The 24189-nt window shown below is 43.7% G+C and overlaps 2 protein-coding genes across 2 annotated transcripts; one reads left to right on the forward strand and one right to left on the reverse strand.

The window, feature by feature from the left end:
* Positions 1-109: 109 nt before the first annotated feature.
* Positions 110-18905, forward strand: LOC129854055 (Y+L amino acid transporter 2). Its single transcript, XM_055920681.1, has 10 exons — positions 110-205; positions 11203-11783; positions 12350-12475; positions 12589-12733; positions 13160-13283; positions 13736-13839; positions 15878-15974; positions 16243-16392; positions 16566-16749; positions 16927-18905. Exons 2-10 carry the CDS (start codon positions 11282-11284, stop codon positions 16992-16994), a joined length of 1500 nt encoding a protein of 499 aa, XP_055776656.1. The 5' UTR covers positions 110-205; positions 11203-11281; the 3' UTR covers positions 16995-18905.
* Positions 18906-18946: 41 nt separating this feature from the next.
* LOC129854056 (probable RNA polymerase II nuclear localization protein SLC7A6OS) lies at positions 18947-21875 on the reverse strand. The gene is made up of 5 exons (XM_055920682.1): positions 21610-21875; positions 20358-20660; positions 19981-20187; positions 19578-19683; positions 18947-19442 (listed from the first exon to the last, which is right to left on the reverse strand). The coding sequence occupies exons 1-5, from the start codon at positions 21799-21801 to the stop codon at positions 19330-19332; spliced, it is 921 nt and encodes a 306-aa protein (XP_055776657.1). The 5' UTR covers positions 21802-21875; the 3' UTR covers positions 18947-19329.
* Positions 21876-24189: the final 2314 nt, after the last annotated feature.

A 24189-nucleotide genomic window follows, 5' to 3' on the forward strand; every position in this document is an offset into this window, starting at 1 on the left:
AAACTTATTTTTGAAGAAAATAAATAGTGAATCAGACAAGTGTTCCAGTATACTGTATTTGACAGGGACTGTATCCATTCACGTGATCATTTATTGCCGCTGTCACGTGACTATGATAATTTAGTCTGCTGTGTGTTCAGTGAGGATGCCGCAACCACACATCTTGGCAGGTCGTCAAGAGCGATAACCAGAAAACAAGGAAAAGGTAAGACAAATAGCCGATACGAATGTAGCTGTTACTACTAATTTCACTAGTCAGCGTAAATGCCTAATTCACAGCCTACCTGCCATGTAGGACAAAGGGAGTTGTTATTTCCTGGCAAGAAGATGGAAAAGATAACTGGTCCCTTGCGTTTGCATAGGGTTTACTGAACATTACAGTAAACATGTCGATATTGATTTTGGTCTGTTTCTAAAAAAAATCTCATTAAGGCTACAAATTAAAATCCACGATTTCCCTGTAGGGGAGACCGGGGTTGGTTGTCACAGTGTTTACTCAAAATCCAGGGCTGGCTGTGTAATACTTTCAAGATAAAAATGTGATGGGTCAAGCCATATGGTAACGAACATCTAATTGGCATGGGGGTGCGTGTCACAATCGTGACAACCATCCCCAGTGTAACAATGTACCCAGTAAGCTAAATTACGTTGAAAAGACATCTAAAATAATTATTTTCCGGACGTTGAAAAGACTGTTTCACAAGTTTGGACAGCACAGTCCAGTTTAATTAATTGAATTCAGTAAAGTGCACTACAGCAGAGAGAGTACCGTACAGTTGAGTTTAATTTTAGTAGAGTAACAGTACGTTAGAGCAGTAGTTTTCAACCGGTGTGCCGCAGTTCACCGATGTTTATTTAATTTTATTTAACCTTTATTTAACTAGGCAAGTCAGTTAAGAACAAATTCTTATTTTCAATGACGGCCTAGGAACATTGGGTTAACTTGTGACTTGAGGAACTCTCAGGTGTGCCACAAACTTTTGCGGAATGCACAGGTAATTTTGACTTAAGCGCCCTAGTGCTGGTCAGATAATACATTCAAAGGAACATGGTTACATCTGTATCCAGTGCGCTCAGGCTGTTGTTTAATTTGTATAATTTTACTTTGTCTGTGAAAACTATTAGCACAGGCAAATCTGATTTAGGTTTAGTCAGAGTAATTTATTTCTTAATATAGGGCTCTGGGATAACTGTAGCTATTCCACAGCGCCTGCCATATAAACAAACTGAGCATGGCATTGTCATTTGTAGCCCAAATCGATTTTACCTGAGATACATTTTCTTATTTTTGGCAGGACACTCTTAAAGGGGTATACACAAATTAACCATCACCAGTAAGGAACTATCAAAACTATGAAAATATTTCAAATAAAACCTATGTAATCAATCAACAAAAAAATTGTCACAGAAAATAGATTGCATTATAGATCGGATGAGATGGAGGTCATTACCACTAAATAAATCAGGGACATTTTAGGTGTGCTGCATAATTTTACATCCAATCAAGGTGTGTCACAGTTCAAAATAACATCTGCTAACCATGTGTATGTGACCAATACAATTTGATTTGATATATGGATCTGTGCCATTCACTTTGAACTGGACTGTGTTTATAGCATGAGCGGTTGCCAATAGATGTACTTGTTTTGATAACAAAGCGAGAGCTGCATGTAGCCTGTTCACATTTGTTCATATTCTTTGCTAGTTAGTGAGGTATTATCCCAGTTATAGCTAATTTTTAGTCAATAATGGGGGTTGCTTCCTATAAGAGCACAAAATGTGTGCTTTTCTAGACATCTTTGAAAAGCGAGTCAGGTAAAGAGCTTTTTTTATGTCTTAAAAGGGCAGTGTTGTATTTTTGAGACGGTCTTGAATAAGCTAAGTAGCCAATAGGCAGAGGGTAGCATAATGTCTGTTTCTCTATAATAATGAGATGGGATAATAATTAATTTTATTTTGTAAAGTGGTTTCTTGTATCAAACAACACATTTTCAGTCATCTCCTTGTCTGAAGGACAAGTGGATAAACAGGTTAATGATAAGCCTTGTATGTTTTTATTAAATGTCTAATGGAATGTAGGCCTACATTGAACACCACACATTTGCGGCTACTGTAGACTGAATGACAGAACAGCTATTTTCATGTTGAAGTGTTATGGGATGCATTTTTCTCCATTTTGTTTTGATGGCAGGCTACTGGAAGGCCTACATTATGATCAAATAGCCACAACAACCTTCTTGGCCACTGTTAAAACTGTAACTTAAAGTGGGTACAGCCTCAGTGTTTACAGTAAATGCGTGCTGGAAGTTGCACCGAATTTTCACAACGTTCAAGTTTGCGCTCAGTAGACCTGAAATTTGCTCAGTGCCGGAAAATAATTGAGGGAACATTGGTTAGATGCTTCATTTATGTTTACGTAGTCTGTCTATGAGAGATTAAGATCAGCCTCAGCCCAGAATTATGCTTTTACTGAAAAGAAAAGCTGATAATATTGTACATCCATAGTCATTACTTTCCTTTGTGTATAGACCTTGTGAGTATGGTGGTAAGGCTGGGCAATATATATATATTAGTATTTTAAGGTACACTGGTATGGATCCACATACCAGTACAATAAAAATGTTTTTTTGCAATACCGTCTATAAAGGTATTTTTGATACAGTGCTAAATAAATTAAAAGTTGGACAAATTGGACTAGTCCACTGTCAACTTTGTTTTATACTCAACCAAACTAGGACAATCAGAATGGATAAAGCCCATTTAAACCACTTAGAATTGATTGGTTGTCATGCACTACTCATGAAACATTTTGCGCTTTTAATATTCAGAAACATCAAATGCCGCCATACCGTCAAAGATAAGAAAAATATTGTGCTTTGATATTTTGGCTATATCGCTAAGCCCTATATCAAGGGGAGTAAATGAGACCTCTGATATCCAGGCATTGACTCGCAACACCAACTCACTTCTTTTTGCAAAAACAAGAGCAAAACAATAGCCATCAGATCCTGTAGCAGTAACAGTACAGAAGCCATTCAAAGTGCAAAGCACTGAGGATCTGCTGGCCCTGTGCCATAAGAACATGACTCACAGACCGGACATACCCGCTCAGCAACACAGGACTTAATGTCTTATTCAGTGTCATGGCCACTGTCAAATCAAATCAAATTGTATTTGTCACATGCGCCAAATACAACGAGTGTAGACTTTACTGTGAAATGCTTACTTACTATCCCTTTCCCAAACATGCAGTTAAAAAGGATGAAAATTAACAAATAGATAAAAAGAAAATAGTAACACAATAAAATAACAATAGCGAGGCTGTATACAAGGAGTACCGAGTCAGTGTACTGGGGTAGTTGGGGTGATTGATTGAAGTACTATGGACATGTGGGTACGGGATGAAAAGCAGAGAGCCCGGGTAGCCATTCAATTAACTCTTCAGCAGTCTTATGGCTTTGGGGTAGAAGCTGTTCAGGAGACTTTTAGTCCCAGACTTGGCACTCTGGTACCGCTTCCTGTGCGGTAGCAGAGAGAACAGACTGTGACTTGGGTGGCTGGAGTCTTCAACCATTTTTAGGGCTGACACCGCCTGGTATAGAAGTTCTGGATGGCAGGGAGCCTGGCCCCAGTAATGTACTGGGGCGTACACACTACCCTCTGTAGCACCTTGTGGTCGGATGCCGAGCAGTTGCCATACCAAGCGGTGATGCAGCCAGTCAAGATGCTCTAAATGGTGCAGCTGTAGAACTTTCTGAGGATCTAAGGGCCCATGCAAAATCTTTTCAGCCTCCTGTGGGGGAAGAGATGTTGTGCCCACTTCATGACTGTGTTGGTGTGTTTGAACCATGATAGATCCTCAATGATGTGGACACCAGGGAACTTGAAGCTCTCGACCGTCTACACTACAGCCCCATTGATGTGATTAGGGGCGTGCTTGGCCCTCTGTTTTCTGTAGTCCACGATCAACTCCTTTGTCTCCTTTGTCTGACTTTGAGGGAGAGGTTGTTCTGGCACCACACGGCCAGGTCTCTGACTTACTCCATTTAGGCTGTCTCGTTGGTGATCAGGCCGACCACAGTCGTTTCTGGGCTGACTGGGCTGTACTGCCGTGGCATAGTCTTTCCAGGGTGATACACCATCCTATAGTTCTGGGCGATATGGCCAAAATACATTACTTTTGTGTATATGTGGACACCCCTTCAAGTTAGTGGATTCTGCTATTTCAGCCACACTTGTTGCTGACAGCTGTATAAAACCGAGCACACAGCCATGCAATCTCCATAGACAAACATTGACAGTAGAATGGTCTTACTGAAGAGCTCAGTGACTTTCAACGTGGCACTGTCATAGGATGCCACCTTACCAACAAATCAGTTCGTCAAATTTCTGCCCTGCTAGAGCTGCCCCCATCAACTGTAAGTGCTGTTATTGTGAAGTGGAAGCATCTAGGAGCAACAACTGCTCAGCCATGTAGTGGTAAGCCACACAAGCTCACAGAAGGGTACCACCGAGTGCGTAGCACGTAAAAAATTGTCTGTCCTCGGTTGCAACATTCACTACCGACTTCCAACATCAGCACAATAACTGTTCGTCGAGAGCTTCATGAAATGGGTTTCCATGGCCAAGCAGCCTCACACAAGCCTAAGATCACCATGCGCAATGCCAAGCGTCGGCTGGAGTGATGTAAAGCTTGCCGCCATTGGATTCTGGAGCAGTGGCAACGCGTTCTCTGGAGTGATGAATCACGCTTCACCATCTGGCAGTCCGACGGATGAATTTGCGTTTGGCGGATACCAGGAGAACACTACCTGCCCGAATGCATAGTGCCAACATTAGTCTTTGGAGGATGAATAATGGTCTGGGGCTGTTTTTCATGCTTCTGGCTAGGCCCCTTAGTTGCAGTGAAGGGAAATCTTAACGCTACAGCATACAATGACATTCTAGACGATTCTGTGCTTCCAACTTTGTGGTAATAGTTTCAAGAAGGCCCTTTCCTGTTTCAACATGACAATGCCCCTGTGCACAAAGCGAGGTCCATACAGAAATGGTTTGTATGGTTTGGAAGAACTCGACTGGCCTGCACAGAGCCCAACCCCATTGAACATCTTTGGAATGAAATAGAATGCCGTCTGCGAGCCAGGCCTTATGGGCCAACATCAGTGCCCAACCTCACTAATGCTCTTGTGGCTGAATGGGTGCAAATCCCCACAGGAATGTTTCAACATCTAGTAGAAAGCATTTCCAGAAGAGTGGAGGCTGTTATAGCAGCAAACGGGCGCCCAACTCCATATTAATGCCTATGATTTTGGAATGAGATGTTTGACACGGGCAGGTGTCCACATACTTTTGGTCATGTAGTGTATCATATCACAATATTTGACTTAATTTTTCTGAATAATACAATTTCTAAATATGTTTAAAGAGTACTGCATGACACTAGGATGTCACATTTATTAAAAGTGGTTTAAATGGGCTTTCTCCATTCTGATTTGTTTTATACTCAACCAAATCAACCAAAATAGGACAAAAATGAAAGTGAAGTTGTCCAACTTTTAATTTATTTAGCACTGTATCAAAATAACTTTATAGACTGAATTGTAAAAATCCATACTGGTTTACCTCAAAATTCGATATATTGCTCAACCCTTCCATTATATAGCACTAGGGTTTGATATGTCATTGATACTATACACACCTCATCGGAGTGAGAATCTGTACATTATTTCATGAGGAGAAACAAAAACAGAGCTCCTTCTAGACAGGGCAGTTCAGAAACACAACCCCTGTTTTGTTCCAGGTTCAAATAACCACATGTGGATATTGACATGTCTTTTTCTCTCACAGTCCGCATGTATAGTGCATATCTTAGTGGAATGACAGTCAATGTTCCCTCCATTTTTTTTCAGCACAGAAATTTCAGGTCTGCTGAGCGCAAACGTGAATGTTGTGAAAGTTCTGTTCAACTTCTGGCGCGTGTGAACACTGAGGCTGTACCTGCTTTAAGTTAGTTTTAACAGTGACCGAGTAGGCTACTGTGGCTATTTGATCCTAATGTAGGCCTACCAGAGTGGCCTACCATCAAAAACAATGGAGAAAAATGCATCCCATAACACTTTAACATGGAAATAGCTGTTCTGTCATTCAGTCTACAGTAGCAGCAAATGGGTGGTGTTCAATATAGGCCTACATTCCATGAGGTTAATGCAGGGCTTGTCCTTCAGACAAGTACAGTAGGTGACTGAATGTTCTTGTTTTCATGCAATAAACCACTTTACAAAATAAAATGCATTATTATTCCCATACCATTATTACAGAGAATCATACCAATTATGATTCCTTTATTATTTTCCCCTAACCCTACCACCCCTCTCCTAATTGTAGTAAACTAGTAGCCTATTGGCTACTTAACTTATTCAAGACAGTCTCAAAATACATAATTGCCCCTTTAAGACATTAAAAAAAGCTCTTTACCTGACTAGCTTTTCAAAGATAGCTAGCAATGCACACATTTTTGTGCTCTTGAAGGAAGCAACCACTACCCCATTGTTGACTAGAAATTTGCTATAATTGGGCAAATAACTCAAGAACTGGCAAAGAATATGAACAAATGTGCACAGGTGGCTACATAATCTCAAAACAAGTGCATCTACTCTCAGCCGCTCATGCTGTAAACAGATACTTCAAAGTGAATGGTACAGATCCCTATATGGCTATTTGAATATAGGCCTACTACAGCTCTGATTGGTTATGGCGATAGCACAGGGTTGAGTCATGCCTTTCAATGCAATAGATTCCTACTCTGATGCGCTCTGCCTACATGCAAATATCTTGCACAGTTAGATTTGCATACTACATCTTGCATAGTTCGTTTTTGGTTCGGTATGAAAGTGGCTAATTGGTTGACTTGAGCAATACCCACAGTTGAGCGAAATGTCGATGGTGTTAACCAAAGGGGAAAGGTTGAGTGAAATTCAATCTCGTGCTGATATTTCTTTTTCGTGGAGGGTCTGAGGGGAGCTGCGTACCCGCGCAGTTTAGAGGGAACATTGCAGACCGTCTCATGCAAATATGGCAACTCTATTCCTGGAGGAGCGAACTTTACATTGCTCTGTATTTGAAGGTTTCATAGAAAGTAGGGCAGGAATTTCTTAGAACATGTTCTTAGTTAAACAAAGGCGCTCAATTTCAGCACATGGGGCTGCATGGGGCTCCCACCCATTCACTCACGTCTCACTGCACCATTCTGAGCAATTAATGTATTTAATGTCACTCGAATAAGTCTGTTTACCTCTCACATGTCTTCATCAAAATGATATGGTAAAAAGTAATTATGCTTAATGAACAATCCCTTGACAAGCAGATGGTATAATTGCAGAATAAGTCATGCCTAGTTATTGACAGAGTGCAGTTATATCAGAGGTATTTGCCCTCATTGACGCAATCAGTTAAGCACATTTATTTTTACCATTTCACACATTCATCACATGTAATGTACAGCCCTGCCCCAGCACTGACTACACTGTAGAGGGCATTAGAGCCAGGATGTGATGTTATCATACATACCATGACTGCATTTCAAACAACTCAAAGTAGACCGCCCTCGACTCTAAACCCACTGTTCTATGCCCTTGGGGGAATTCCCGCGGCCATATTTGTCGTCGGTTTGTAATGTAAGCCCCTCAGCCCTCGTTTTTAACGGAGTTTACAAGTGTACAATTATGTTCACTTCGAGGGCCTGAAACGCCCCATGATTCAATTTGAAGGCTAAGGGAATAGGGTGTGTCTTTTTAAGTGTTTGAAATGCAACCCATGACAGTGGGCCCACTGGCATAGCGCAGTTTCTCTGGTCGGAGTTTGCGTCAGCCACTCAAAGTATAGACTACCGATCGCTCACCATGGATCTGAAATTGTGACGTCTACGCTGCTGCCTATCAGTTTATGTGGTGCTAGGGCTTGAAGTAGCCAATAGCTTTGCTTTAATGGGTACATGTTTATTTTATTTAATTGGTCGTCATTTTCTAATGTTAAGCCTAACGTTTATGTTTCACGTAGCTATAGGCCTACGGTATCGCAATGCTGCTATTTAGAATGCAGGCTGGCGGCAATAATGTATTTAATTTTTATGTAATTAAAGTGGGAAATTCAAACATTGCAGATTCAGAGATACATGGAAGGGGTTGATGGGATTAAAGGATGGGATTTAAAAATAATGATTATGAAATACATTGTGTCTGTAAAATGTATATAAACTCAGCAAAAAAAGAAACGTCCTCACTGTCAACTGCGTTTATTTTCAGCAAACTTAACATGTGTAAATATTTGTATGAACATAACAAGATTCAACAACTGCGACACAAACTGAACAAGTTCCACAGACATGTGACTAACAGAAATGGAATAATGTGTCCCTGAACAAAGGGACACATTATTCAAAAGTAACAGTCAGTATCTGGTGTGGCCACCAGCTGCATTAAGTACTGCAGTGCATCTCCTCCTCATGGTCTGCACCAGATTTGCCAGTTCTTGCTGTGAGATGTTACCCCACTCTTCCACCAAGGCCACCTGCAAGTTCCTGGACATTTCTTGGGGGAATGGCCCTAGCCCTCACCCTCCAATCCAACAGGTCCCTGACATGCTCAATGGGATTGGGATCCGGGCTCTTCGCTGGCCATGGCAGAACACTGACATTCCTGTCTTGCAGGAAATCACGTAGAGAACGAGCAGTATGGCTGGTGGCATTGTCATGCTGGAGGGTCATGTCAGGATGAGCCTGCAGGAAGGGTACCACATGAGGGAGGAGGATGTCTTCCCTGTAACGCACAGCGTTGAGATTGCCTGCAATGACAACAAGCTCAGTCCAATGATGCTGTGAAACACTGCCCCAGACCATGACGGACCCTCCACCTCCAAATCGATCCCTCTCGAGAGTACAGGCCTCGGTGTAACGCTCAGTCCTTTGACGATAAACATGATTCTGACCATCACCCACCATCACCCTGACCATCACACACGGTCCCGTGTGGCTCAGTTGGTAGAGCATGGCGCTTGCAACGCCAGGGTTGTGGGTTCAATTCCCGCGGGGGGACCAGGATGAATATGTATGAACTTTCCAATTTGTAAGTCGCTCTGGATAAGAGCGTCTGCTAAATGACTTAAATGTAAATGTAAATGTGAGACAAAACCGCGACTCGTCAGTGAAGAGCACTTTTTGCCAGTCCTGTCTGGTCCAGCAACGGTGGGTTTGTGCCCATAGGTGACGTTGTTGCCAATGATGTCTGGTGAGGACCTGCCTTACAACAGGCCTACAAGCCCTCAGTCCAGCCTCTCTCAGCCTATTGCGGGCAGTCTGAGCACTGCTGGAGGGATTGTGCGTTCCTGGTGTTACTCGGGCAGTTGTTGTTGCCATCCTGTAGCTGACCCGCAGGTGTGATGTTCGGCTGTACCGATCCTGTGCAGGTGTTGTTACACGTGGTCTGCCACTGCGAGGACGATCAGCTGTCCTTCCTGCCTCCCTGTAGCGCTGTCTTAGGTGCACTCACAGTACGGACATTGCAATTTATTGCGCGGCCACAGCTGCAGTCCTCATGCCTCCTTGCAGCATGCCTAAGGCACATTCACGCAGATGAGCAGGGACCCTGGGCATCTTTCTTTTGGTGTTTTTCAGAGTCAGTAGAAAGGCCTCTTTAGTGTCCTAAGTTTTCATAACTGACCTTAATTGCCTACCGTCTGTAAGCTGTTAGTGTATTAACGACTCTTCCACAGGTGCATGTTTATTAATTGTATATGGTTCATTGAACAAGCATGGGAAACGGTGTTTAAAACGTTTACAATGAAGATCTGTGAAGTTATTTGGATTTTTATGAATCATCTTTGAAAGACAGTGTCCTGAAAAAGGGACTTTTTTTTTTTTAAGATCCTGTGGAGAGCCCTGACATTTATCTTTCTGACTCACCTACTACCCATGTAGATTGGACAACACAAGCACATCACTTTAGGGTTGGCAGATGTCTGGAGGGACACATCGTCCCATCCTCCTGTCCAAATATTGTGGAGATTCAATCGTATCTTTTTTTTTTTTCTCTAGGGGGTGCACACGGAGGCGTCAATTGGCCGGCGGAAAGAACAAAATATATAATGGACACATTGCTAGGCCTAAACAGTGTTAAACCTAGTTCTTTTTTTAATCTAGTCTAGGCTGAATTATTTTCAAATTGGTTGGGCCATGTACTCTTGTCCATAAAAATACTCATATCAGCATAGCCGTGGGAAGTAGGGGTGTGAGGGTCCCCCCACAAAATTAGTGAACTAGACCTTTATTACTCCTGTATAAAAAAATACTCTGGGCTAAGTATTTGCAAGTCCATCATCCTGCTGAGTTCGACACTGGGTGAACATGCTGGTGTTCCTTGCCAGAAACCTTTTACATGGTAAAAAACAACTCAACCTATTGGTTTCTCATTGCACTTTTTTAACATTTAATTTTAAATGTAGCCTATATTCAGATTCATCTTAATCGAAAGACATAGCCTATAGGATAGGTTGGAATATTCTGTCAAACCTTGAATGATTTATTTGCACAGGTGTTTTTGCACTAATTTAGGTTATTTTTGTACTTATTTTGTTTAGGCTACTTTATTTATTCTCTCATTTGTAGGCCTATATGAAAGGATTTTTACAGTTTGATAGGCAAAATAGGCCTATTTGTTTCGTTTTTTTTGCCTAAATCAATGTTCATTCAAGTGTTATAAAGATTGTTATAGGCTAAATAATGTATCTGATTGTTGTTGACTTTTATATAAAATGCACAAATTCAAATAGACTAAACCTGTTGTGTTGTGACATCGCAATGTCGTCAACATCGACGATGGCTGTCAAACATTGCCATAGACGATGCAATTGGGTTATTGTCAAAATAATTTATAATAACAATTTTAAAAAGTAGACATAGGTGTGAGATTAGACATAGGTGTGATATGTTTAGACATAGGTGTGAGATGATGGACGCATTGGCCCACAGAGCTGTGGGTGTGTTCGCTACACCAAGGAGTGGGTCTAGAGAGTAGATGGAATACATTTGGATTAGACCACTCCACACTCTCTGCCTGCTTCAGAGGCATTAGCTACGCCAGTTTTCCTTCTCTCTCTCTCGCTCTCTTTCGAATCTCTAATTCTCCATCTTCCCCTTTCTTGTCTCTTAAGGCAGGTGGCACCCAATCAGAGGGGACCCTCTTCCCAGAAGTAGCCAGCCAGCCAGCCAGGCCCCCAGACAAGTCCCAGCATGGAGAACCGGGACGAGTCCAGGAAACTGAACGAGAGCTCCTCGCACCCCGACAACACTGAAGCCGTGGCCCCCGAGCAGGCTAAAGAGAGCATGCAGATGAAGAAGGAGATCTCCCTGCTCAACGGAGTCAGCCTCATTGTGGGCAACATGATTGGCTCGGGCATCTTCGTGTCTCCCAAGGGCGTGCTCATCTACAGCGCCTCCTACGGCCTGTCGCTGGTCATCTGGGCCGTCGGTGGAATATTCTCAGTGGTCGGCGCTCTGTGTTACGCAGAGCTGGGCACCACCATCACCAAGTCCGGGGCCAGCTATGCCTATATCCTGGAGTCCTTTGGTCCATTCATTGCCTTTATTCGCCTGTGGACATCACTCCTCATCATTGAGCCCACCAGTCAGGCGGTCATCGCCATAACGTTCGCTAACTACCTGGTGCAGCCGCTCTTCCCCACGTGTGAGCCACCCTACTCAGCTTCGCGCCTCATCGCAGCCGCCTGCATATGTGAGTAAAACCTTGTGACGCGCTTAGGCACTCTCTGCTTCACTTTATCCTTCTCTCACGAATGGCAAACAAAGGATCAAAGGACACTGAAAATGCAAATAGGAGATTAGAGAGATTAATTCCAGTTGAGTCACTAGAATGCTCTCAAATTGCTCTTAGTAGGACTTGCTCTTCAGGTTTTCCAGTACCTTCCTACCTCATACCCATTTCAGTAATCCTACGCGACTTCAGCAAACAGAACTAGTACATACTGTTCCTACGTTACAGGGTACATTAACTGATTCCAGATCTGTTTTCATGCATGTGTGTGCACTCACTGCGCTGTGCGTCTGTACAGACAGCAGCCCAACAGAACAGGGCAGGGCAGAACTACTCTTGAGTTAAGAAGCTTCGAGTCCTCTCCATGTGACCTGTGAATTGTAACATGTAACTAATTGAATGAGTACTCTGTGATTTGAAAGACTCACAGCACAGTAAAAATATTTCGTCTTTGATCTATAACAGTCCTCTGCTAAGTACTAGTCTTCTGATGTCGTGTGAACACTCCTGTCTTTGGTTGGCCCCAGGTTTGCTGACGTTCATCAACTCGGCCTACGTGAAGTGGGGCACCAGGGTGCAGGATGTCTTCACTTACGCCAAAGTTCTCGCCCTCATCGTCATCATCATCACAGGCGTAGTGAAACTATGCCAAGGTCAGTGACACTAACGCTGCTGCCAACACACTACTGTTGATTCATTTTCATATCTGATTTTTATCCCATTTGCATGAGAGGTTGTATAGTAATTATTGTCTGCCTCCTCTCAGGATACACCGGAAACTTTGAGGCGTCATTCCAGGGCTCTTCCACAGACCCAGGAGACATCGCCTTGGCCCTGTACTCTGCCCTGTTCTCCTACTCGGGCTGGGACACACTCAACTTTGTTACTGAGGAGATCAAGGACCCAGAGAGGTACTCATGACGCCCTGACAACACGTACCAAGCAGACCGCTATTGACCTGCTTGATTTCCGCCTCTATAGTCAGTCATTAACTAGCCTGACCGACAACGAATCCAACCGAGGGGTCGGCTGAAGCACAAACTGCTCCGCTCCCGTGCTAGAACGGTAACTGGGTTCCATTACTAATTGGAGGAAGCTTTGGTAACAAGGATGTGTGAAAGCAGTGGTAGATAATGGAGTTCCATGGTGAATGCTGGGTGTTATTCCAAAGTAGAACCTACTGTATGTACATTCACACATTAACGCCAGTGCCATGTAACCTTACCACCATGTTGCACTGTGTGTTTAAGTTAACTCCGGTAAGAGTATATGCCAAGCAAAGAGAGATGTATACTGTGTGAATGATCATGTTTGACCTCTTTACCCTGTTCCCATAGGAACCTGCCCCTGTCCATTGCCATCTCCATGCCCATCGTCACGATCATATATATCATGACTAACGTGGCTTACTACGCCGTGCTGGACATGAGTGCCATCCTCGCCAGTGACGCCGTGGCTGTGGTGAGTTCAGAATTAAGAGCGCTCACTTTTATATCATGGAATAGGTTTTATTTAGTTTATTGGACCAATGTGTCTCTGTTGAAGGGCAGATGACTTACTGCTCTGATTTCCGGGAATGTGCCGACCCACGTGCCACACGTTGAAGTAATTACCATGCGATTAATGCCCTTGCTTGTTTAAAAAAAAAAAAAAAATGTATACATTGAGTTGATGTTCAGTTCTGTTCTTAGGCCTGTTTGTCTTTGTTTCGATAAGCACCTGCTCACCCTCAGGCGACTGTGTCAGGGCTGGGCTGTCTGGCCCGTTGACAGTCAGGATGTTTAATTGGAGTCCGACAGACTCTCGTTTTTAGATATGGATCTTTCTTTAGCAATGTGCGAAAGTGCCCCCCCTGGAAAAGTGTGCGTTTTTTGATATTCTGTGTAAAATATGTTTTATCTTCTCCTCTGTAGACGTTTGCGGACCACACTCTGGGAGTGATGAGCTGGACCATCCCCATCGCTGTGGCTCTGTCCTGTTACGGAGGGCTAAACTCATCTATTATCGCTGCATCCAGGTAAATCCTGTGACACGCTCACGCTCCCATACAATGCCCTAAGCTTTATGGTCTTGCTGTACAGTCTAAGGCCTCGATTTCATGTTCCATCTGGTTATGTTGTGCTCCGATGGTTTTTACAGTGACCATCTATAATAAACACCAGCTGGAGTTGTTTTCTGGTAATGGCTATGGAGGTACACTAAAAGTATGTGGACACCTGCTCGTCGAATGTCTCGTTCCAAAATCATGGGCATTAATATGGAGTCGGTCCCCCATTTGCTGCTATAACAGCCTCCACTCTTCTGGGAAGGCTTTCCACTAGATGTTGGAACATTGCTGCGGGGACTTGCAGCCATTCAGCCTCAAGAACGTTAGTGAGGTTGGGCACTGATGTTAGGCCTGGCTCGTAGTCAGCGTTTCAATTTATCTCAAAGGTGTTCGTTGAGGTCAGGGCTCTGTGCAGGTCAGTCAAGTTCTTCCACACCGATCTCGAGAAACCATTTCTGTATGGACCTCGCTTTGTGCACAGGGGCATTGTCATGTTGAAACAGGAAAGGGCCTTCTTGAAACTGTTGCCACAATGTATGAAGCACATAATCATCTAGAATGTAATTGAGATTTGGAGCATTAAGATTTCCCTTCACTGGAACTAAGGGGCCTAGCCCGAACCATGAAAAACAGCCCCAGACCATTATTCCTCCTCCACCAAATTTTAAAGTTGGCACTACGCATTTGGGCAGGTAGTGTTCCCCTGGCATCTGCAAAACCCAGATTTGTCTGTTGGACTGCCAGTTGGTGAAGCGTGATTCATCACCCCAGAGAACGCGTTTCCACTGCTCCAGTCCAATGGCGCCGAGCTTTACATCACTCCAGCCGACGCTTGTCATTGAGCATGGTGATCTTAGGCTTGTGTGAGGCTGCTTGGCCATGGACACCCATTTCTTGAAGCTCCCGACTAACAGTTATTTTGCTGATGTTGCTTCCAGAAGCAGTTTGGAACTCAGTAGTAAGTGTTGCAACCGAGGACAGACGATTTTTACACACTACGCGCTTCAGCACTCGGCGGTCCCATTCTGTGAGCTTGTGTGGCTTTCCGCTTCGCGGCTGAGCCGTTGTTGCTCCTAGACATTTTCACTTCACAATAACACCACTTACAGTTGACTGGGGCAGCTCTAGCAGGGTAGAAATTGACTAACTGACTTGTTGGAAAGATGGCATCTTATGACGGTGCATGTTGAAAGTCACTGAGCTCTTCAGTAAGGCCATTCTACTGCCATTCACCTGTGAGCAATGAGTGGGGCTGAAATAGCCGATTCCACAAATTTGAAGGGGTGTCCACATACTTTTATGTATATATAGTGTATGCTGTGTGCCACAGATTTACCATTATGTGGTCCAGATACTCGTGGCTGCTAGTGCTGAGTGATTAACCGAAATGTCAGTTATTTTTCAAACAACTAATTGACCAACATCTGTTCAATTATTTGAATTCCATTTTGTTTGTTTCTCTTTTTTTTTCTGTGAGCTCAATGCACACATTGGCTGCAGTTTCACTAGTCATAATTTCAGATCATGCCTGGACTGTGCGATGTAGCAGTGAGTTGTAGTTACCAATAGGCCAATGTTCTACATAGTTTGGCGCATAAAACGTGATAATTGACTACTTGTCCGGTTTGTGTGGGGCAGACACGGAGAGAAGAGACAGAAGAGGCGCGATTGAAAGGGATAGAGAGCAGATGCGTCGAGGTATCTCTACCTGAAAATACATAATATAAGTGATTGATAGTTGGTATTTAGCCATCATAAAAGTAAACCCTTATTTACTTAGAAGTAAAATAATGTGACTAACTGAGAAGTGATAAGCAGTACTGGGCAGTCACTATCATCATGGGACTTGTATTCATTGTTTTATTCTTTGTTGTTCAACCCACATAATGCATAGTGCATTTAATGTAAAAATATATATATATACATTTTTAAATAATCTACCTGAAACTGAACCGACCAAAAAAAGCACTAATCGCTCAGCACTAAGTGATACCTCTGCCGTTGGCAGGCTGTTCTTCGTGGGAGCTCGTGAAGGTCACCTCCCGGACGCCTTATCAATGATTCATGCGGAGAGGTATACTCCTGTCCCTGCTCTGCTCTTCAACGTAAGCACCCCCTTTCCTTACATCACTTACATCGCACACCTTAGAACAATTTCATCAAATTTTATGCCAAACAAACAAAGTAGAAACATCTCCACTGTCCACATCAACTCAAAGCTGCTGTCAGTGCTGACACCTGGTGGATGGACATGCCCAGTGCAGCTTCCTATCTGGTGTGGATGATGCTGATGAGCTATGTCTCTCCCTGCTGGTGAGTCATACGTCCTGCCTCTGTTGACCGGTGTCTTTTGTTGTTGTTGTGTGTCCACAGTGTGCCATGGCCTTGGTTTACCTGACTGTAGAGGATGTCTTCCAGCTGATCAACTACTACAGCTTCAGCTACTGGTTCTTTATGGGTCTGTCTATCGCCGGGCAGATCTACCTGCGCTGGAAGGAACCAGACAGACCTAGACCACTCAAGGTGAGAACTTGACTGTCTCACCTGTGAACTAATATGTTCATACTTTATCAATTAATAGACTGAAGATTGAATCTCTTGGAAGATAATTAGTTACATGTAAGGCAACAATTAATGTTATTTTCTCCTTCCTGCCATGTCTGTGCTTGTCTCCCCCTATGTGTTCCTGTGTGCAGTTGACCCTGTTGTACCCCATCATCTTCTGTTGTTGCACTGTGTTCCTCGTGGCAGTGCCACTGTACAGTGACACCATCAACTCTCTCATTGGCATCGCCATTGCCCTCTCCGGAGTGCCGGTCTACTTCCTGGGCATCCACCTGCCCGAGTCCAAACGGCCACCCTACATTACCAAGTTACTACGTGAGTTACCCTCTCTAAATAAGACCGTTTCCTCACCCTGTTTCCAAATGAGGACTGATTTTTATATTCCTGTCTTGTATAATAGTTGAAAACATTTCCATTGAAAGATGTGGAAACAGTATTTTCATTTTTAGTAATTTAATGATTGCTCTAACCTCTTTCTTTCACTTGTGCTAGGTTCGTTCACACGCTTTACCCAGCTCACCTGTTTCTGTGTGCTCACCGAGATGGACATCAGTGAGTAAACCTCACTCCCAACCATGACATAAAGTTCTCACCATGTTACCTACCACTCTTTGCAATTCACAAACAGACACATGGGACCAACTCATGGAAATTCACCTCTTTTGCAAAGACAACGGAATATTTAATAATTTTACCTGAATGTCTCACCACTATGTTAGTCTGTAGTTTACAAGTTGGGACACTATACACACGTTTTACACGCACAGACAGGTATAGGGAGGTGACAGTGTGGGACTCCACTTACTTTTCACTGCCGCCAACCTGGTGCCTGATGTTTCATGTGAAGTTAAGCATTGGGCAAGGACAGATCCCAAGGAAAGCCATGGTCATCTGGCCAGTACTCTGGGACATCCCCTCTCCTTATGCCATTATCCTACTCATAGTTTCACTTCTCCTGACATGTCATTGTCCCCTGCCTGGTGTATGGGGTGAGATCCACATCAGAGCCTATGGAGTTGGTCTCTCCTTTCTCAAGGGCTGGAGATCCATGTAAGATGGCAGTACATCTCTTATCTCGTGATGGAATGACCTAGAGAGGTTGTTTTGATGTCAAAGGGTATAGGTATGCACTTTTTGGTTGTTTTGATGTCAAAGGGTATAGGTATGCACTTTTTAATATGCTGTCCCTGTCAAATACATATACACCGTGTACAAAACATTAGGAATACTGGCTCTTTCCATTACATACTGTCCAGGTGAAATCTATGATCCCTTATTGATGTCACCTGTTAAATCCACTTCAATCAGTGTAGATGAGTTATGAGAAAGGTTAAATAAGGATTTATTTTTTTTAGCCTTGAGACATGGATTGTGCATGTGTGCCATTCAGAGGGTGAACGGGCAAGGCAAAATATTTAAATGTCCTTGAATGGGGTATGGTAGTAGCTGTCCGGCGCACCGGTTTGAGTGTGTCAAGAACTGCAACTCTACTGGGTTTCTCACACTCAAGTTTCCCGTATCAAGAATGGTCCAACACCCAAAGGCCATCCATCCAGCTTAACACAACTGTGGGAAGCATTGGAGTCAACATGGGCCAGCATCCCTGTGGAATGCTTGACACCTTTTAGAGTTCAAACCAGACAAATCGAGGCTGTTCTGAGGGCAAAAACTCAATATTAGGACGTCGTTCCTAATGTTTTGTACACTCAGTGTATGTCTGCATATCCCGAAAGGACATGCAAACAGACCGATTTTCATAAATATTCAAATGTATTTCTTAAAGGTGATGCTACGGTCTGTGTTCTCTTGGGAGCTTTTAAGTTATGGATGATAGTTTATTGGAAAAAGGGAACAAATGACTCAACGTCTGCTGCTACATGGTTGTTCAGTGTTTTTTTTCCCAGCCCTCCTTTCTGGTGTTACTTCAGTTATTAGATGCTCATTTTTCTGTGAACTGCTGACTGACCTCAGTAAGGTTAATGTAGTATGCAAACTATTCATCCATACGCACATTTTCTGTAACGGGGCTGGACCTCTATCATAAACCTGGAAACCCAATCCCACCCACAAAGACATTCTTCTGTACTGCTTTTGAAAATGTGCAATAGCCAACTAAATGTCATCTCAGCAATGGCAAATGTAACCCTCCAAAGACCATGGTGACTGAGGCCATGTCCGCTTTACCAACCGCTGGGATCACTTGATGGGCCTATTAGGGCAGCAGCAGTAAATTAAACAGAACGTTAACTTTATTGCACCTGTAAATTAACCATGCAAAGGACCTCCTGGGCCAATATTTAATGAACCCACTATAAGAAGTTATTCAGCGAATATGAAAGACTGTTACCCATGAACAAGTTGGCTCTGTCATCAGTTTGCCTGCTAAAGTCTAATTCTAGTTTCGTGAAATGCCCCATGGAAGATAAGTTTCATTTGTGGTGTAGTTTTATTAATAAAACTTTTCTTAACCAGTTTGCAGTGTCATTTAAATCATTACAGCAATAATGCACAATTTCTTTGGGAAGTCTTACATTTATTTTGAAAGCTTTATTTTATACACATCTACATATTTACAGAAGGGATTCAGAGTCAATCTTTCATCAAACGTCTCACACATCAAGAGTACAATCTCCCGTGTGACAGGGAATGTAGACCCAAACATAGTATCACACAAACACACACAATGCCCCACACTTTCAGATGCACAATCACTACCATACGCTTACACGTACATACTACCATGCACAACATGCAAACACGCAGTCCAAACCATCTCACCAACATACAAGTTTAACAAGAAGCACACCATAGTTATGTGCGACACATCTACCACACATTCACACCAACACTTGCACAGTAAAAAAAGGAAAAACCACCAATGCTCAAAGTTGGAGATCAGTCGGAGTCATCCTTGTCTCCATCATCATCATCATCATCTAACTCCTGCATCACCTCGCCCTGGTACTGGTCCCAGGATCTCCAACTGTTCAAGTGCTCTTCCCAGTACCCTTCAGGATGAGAACGGCAAAATTAGGTTTCGGAGAGAAACTAGTAATGCAACTATCCTTACTATGGGAGCTTTGATAATCATTGCGTGAAGCTTTTGTGAACTTTGTACAAAAAACTAAAATGTACTATCCTACCTCCATAGCGCTCCTCTCTGTCACTGCCATCCTCTTCAGGGTAGTCATTCCTCCAGTTCCCCTCTTCATTCTCATACACTTCCTCATTCACCACCAAGTCAGGCACCTGGAAAACCAAGATAAAATGATGCAGGAGGAATAAACCTTTTTATGTTATTCAGATACTAACCTTGTCCCATGCTCAATTGCTACCGCGTATAGAGCCTGGAAACACCGCAACAAAGTGGGACTTGAATTGTAAGAGACGTGGGTGAAAAATCAAAACGAGAGTCTGTCTTAGCTGTATTTTATTTGTATTTTTTTAAGGTCAAACACAGCAACCATATTTTTGAGAAGCCCAATTGATTTAGTTTGGGCACAAAGTTTGTACAAACTAGTTCTAAGATACACTTTTGATCCTTACCAACTCTCCCTCGTCTGAGTAGGGCCTGACGGACAGGATGTCCTGGATCCAGCCTGCAGCGACTGTTTCCTGGTAGTAAAGGTCATACACGTAGTCGTCCTCCCGTTCACGATGCTCAACACCCACACCCTCTCCAGACACACTCAGCTTCTCACGGAGCATCTTCATTGAGTTACACAGGATAGTCTCTGGGTCAGGGGTCAGCAACTGGGAAACAGTCACAATAAGCATCAAATTCAAGCCATCCAAATACTAGTCCTATGTGTCAGTGGCAGGTAGGCTACAATCTAGATCAACTGAATTCATCATATGGGCACTGATACATTTACATGGAACGTTTCCCCAGTTCTGGCTAGGGGAGCCCAGCTCACACTTACCTTGCTAGGAACTTTGTCCTGGTCCCCATCTTCCTGGATGATGTCAAACACCTGAACTTCACCCAGGCTCCAGGCATTTTTGCCTGGCTCCTCTGTGGGCTCTGGCTGCGTTGAGGGGGGCTGTTCTGCAGGCATCCCTGCTCGATGGCTGGAGAGGATCCTGTATCGCTCCTCCCGCCTGGTGCTCCACTTGACGCTCCGCAGATCTCCCACAATCCTCTGGGAGCTGCCTGAGGGGCGCAGGGCATGGGCCATGCGGGGGCGGGCCAGTGCTTCACAAACCTGTGTCTGGACTGGGGCATCCTAAGAATAGTGACAATGTAGGGAAGCAGTTATCCTAACAAAGAGGGTTGAGACTAATAAGACTGGCAGTGCATTACATGAAAGGTTCACAAAATTAAACTTCGCTACCATAACTGTTTCTGAGTGCTAAGAAAACATTAAGATCTATTTTACATTGAAAATAAAACAATAGGTTATGAAACTAGCTATGACTGACTCAGGACCATGACCAGCCAACTCATCTTTTTATTTATTTAACCTTTACTTAACTAGGCAAGTCAGTTAAGAACAAATTCTTATTTACAATGACGCCTACCCTGGGCAAACCAGGACGACGCTGGGTCAATTGTGCGCCGCTCTATGGGACTCCCAATCATGGCCGGTTATGATACAGCCTGGAATCGAACCAGCCTCTGTAGTGATGCCTCCAGCACTGAGCTGCAGTGCCTTAGACCGCTACGCCTCTCGGAAGACAACAAAACTTATTTTCTACCCAAACAGGTGTTGCGAAAGATTATCCCCTCATAACTAGCTAAATATACAAATTAATAATTGTCCCATGATCTTGAAATGGCAGGTGTGCAAGAGACAGGTACACCAGATAATGGTACTGTGAAGTTAGCGAGAACGTAGGCTGGCAGGCTAGCTCGCTAGTTTGCGAACGATAGTTACCTGGCTATCTGTGTTGTTAGCCAGTTAGCTAGCTTGCTAATCAACACAAAGCGAACTAGCCAGTTTGCTAATTAAGGATGACTTGAGCTGGAGAGAAAATACAATGTATATAGCTAACGTTAACAAGCAATAAACAATGTTCGTTAACCAGCTGATAAGCTAACTGCAGTTAATTTAACATCAAATATATTAGGTAGCTAGCTAGCCAAACTAAAACAGCAGACTTGAGTGTCTTGCACAGCACCAGCCGATTGTGTACAGCGCCCACGAGCAACCGTGGTTTGACAGCGGCCCATACCTGTGACGCTACAGTTGCCACGAGTTTGAAGACTGAATTCTCAACCGCTGTATCATCGGGCTCAGGCACAGTTTCCCCAGTGGTCTGGGATGTGGTCTCTGGCCGAATACGTTTACAGGCAAGCAGCAACGCATCGGCAGGGTCAGTTCCTCTCTTTCTTTTCACCCGGAGAATAGTGGTGCTTGGATCCATGGCTGCTCCAGCTGGCGCTACCGTAACTAGCTAGCTATAGTCGCACTTGTGAAAGGGGAGGCAGGATTCTTCTACTGCTATGTTATCTTCTTCGATTAGGTTTTACGGCGGTTGGCATCCAATAAATGTTGCATTGCCGCCACCTACTAGACCGGAGTATACTCCTTATACTTACATTTTTTTTTAAATACAACTTTTACTTTGCTACATTCCTGAAGAAAATAATGTACCTTTTACTCCATACATTTTCCCTGACACCCTAAAGTACTCGTTACATTTTGAATGCTTAGCAGAACAGGAACATGGTCCAATTCACGCACTAATCAAGAGAACATCCCTGGTCATCCCTATTGCCTCTGATCTGGCGGACTCACTAAACACAAATGCTTTGTTTATAAGTGATGTCTCAGTGATGGAGTGTGCCCCTGGCTATCCATAAATACATTTTTTTAAAGTAAGTAGTGCTGTGGGATTTCCTTAATATCAGGAATTTGAAATTATTTATGCTTTTACTTTTGATACTAAGTATAAGGGCACCAAGCGAGACCCAAATGCAGATGTAACAGTATAACTTTACGTTGTCCCCTCGCCCCGACCCAGGCGCGAACCAGGGACCTTCTGCACACATCAGCAACTGACACCCACGAAGCGTCGTTACCCATCGCTCCACAAAAGCCGCGGCCCTTGCAGAGCAAGGGGCAACCCTACTTAATGTCTCAGAGCAAGTGACGTAACTGATTGAAATGCCACTAGCGCGTACCCGCTAACTAGCTAGCCATTTCACATCCGTTACACTCACCCCCCTTTCGACCTCCTCCTTTTCCGCAGCAACCAGTGATCCGGGTCACGGCACCAATGTAACAGTATAACTTTACGTTGTCCCCTCGCCCCGACCCGGGCGCGAACCAGGGACCTTCTGCACACAGATTTACAAAATAGCCTCCAAAACCCTACTCAATAAATTGGATGCAGTCTATCACAGTGCCATCCGTTTTGTCACCAAAGCCCCATATACTACCCACCACTGCGACCTGTACACTCTCGTCGGCTGGCCCTCGCTTCATACTCGTCGCCAAACCCACTGGTTCCAGGTCATCTACAAGACCCTGCTAGGTAAAGTCCCCCCTTATCTCAGCTCGCTGGTCACCATAGCAGCACCTACCTGTAGCACGCGCTCCAGCAGGTATATCTCTCTAGTCACCCCCAAAACCAATTCTTCCTTTGGACGCCTCTCCTTCCAGTTCTCTGCTGCCAATGATTGGAACGAACTACAAAAATCTCTGAAACTGGAAACACCTATCTCCCTCACTAGCTTTAAGCACCAGCTGTCAGAGCAGCTCATAGATTACTGCACCTGTACATAACCCATCTACAATTTAGCCCAAACAACTACCTCTTTACCTACTGTATTTATTTATTAATTTATTTTGCTCCTTTGCACCCCATTATTTCTGTCTCTACTTTGCACTTTCTTCCAATGCAAACCAACCATTCCAGTGTTTTTTTAGTTTTTATTTTACTTGCTGTGTTGTACTCACTTCGCCTCCATGGCCTTTTTATATTTTATTTATTTATACATATATCTGTTTGCCTTCACCTCCCTTATCTCACCTCACTTGCTCACATTGTATATAGACTTATTTTTTTCACTGTATTATTGACTATATGTTTGTTATTACTCCATGTGTAACTATGTGTTGTTGTATGTGTCGAACTGCTTTGTTTATCTTGGCCAGGTCGCAATTGTAAATGAGAACGTGTTCTCAATTTGCCTACCTGGTTAAATAAAGGTTAAATAAAAAAAAATAAAAAACATCAGCAACTGACACCCACGAAGCATCGTTACCCATCGCTCCACAAAAGCCGCGGCCCTTGCAGAGCAAGGGGCAACCCTACTTAATGTCTCAGAGCAAGTGACGTAACTGATTGAAATGCCACTAGCGCGTACCCGCTAACTAGCTAGCCTTTTCACATCCATTACACAGACACAGGAGGCAGATGGTTGAGCTCCGATATTTATTATGACATAAGGGGTAGACAAAAGGCAGGTCGTGTACAGGCGAGAGTTCATAAACCAGGTCAGAGTCCAAACAGTACCAGGCGATAGGCAGGCTCAAAGTCAGGACAGGCAGGGGTTCACAAAACCAGGTCAGAGTCCAAACGGTACAAGACGATAGGCAGATTTGAGGTCAGGGGCAGGCAAAGTGGTCAGGCAGGCGGGCTCAGAGTCAGAACAGGCAAGGGTCAAAACCAGGAGGGCGAGAAAAGAGAGACTGGGAAAGCAGGAGCTGAGAAACAAAATGCTGGTTGACTTGAATAAACAAGACAAACTGGCACAGAGAGACACAGTGATAAATAAACAAGGGAAAATAAGCGACACCTGGAGAG

This window comes from Salvelinus fontinalis, chromosome 4, assembly GCF_029448725.1.
Source record: "Salvelinus fontinalis isolate EN_2023a chromosome 4, ASM2944872v1, whole genome shotgun sequence".
NCBI lineage: Eukaryota > Metazoa > Chordata > Actinopteri > Salmoniformes > Salmonidae > Salvelinus > Salvelinus fontinalis.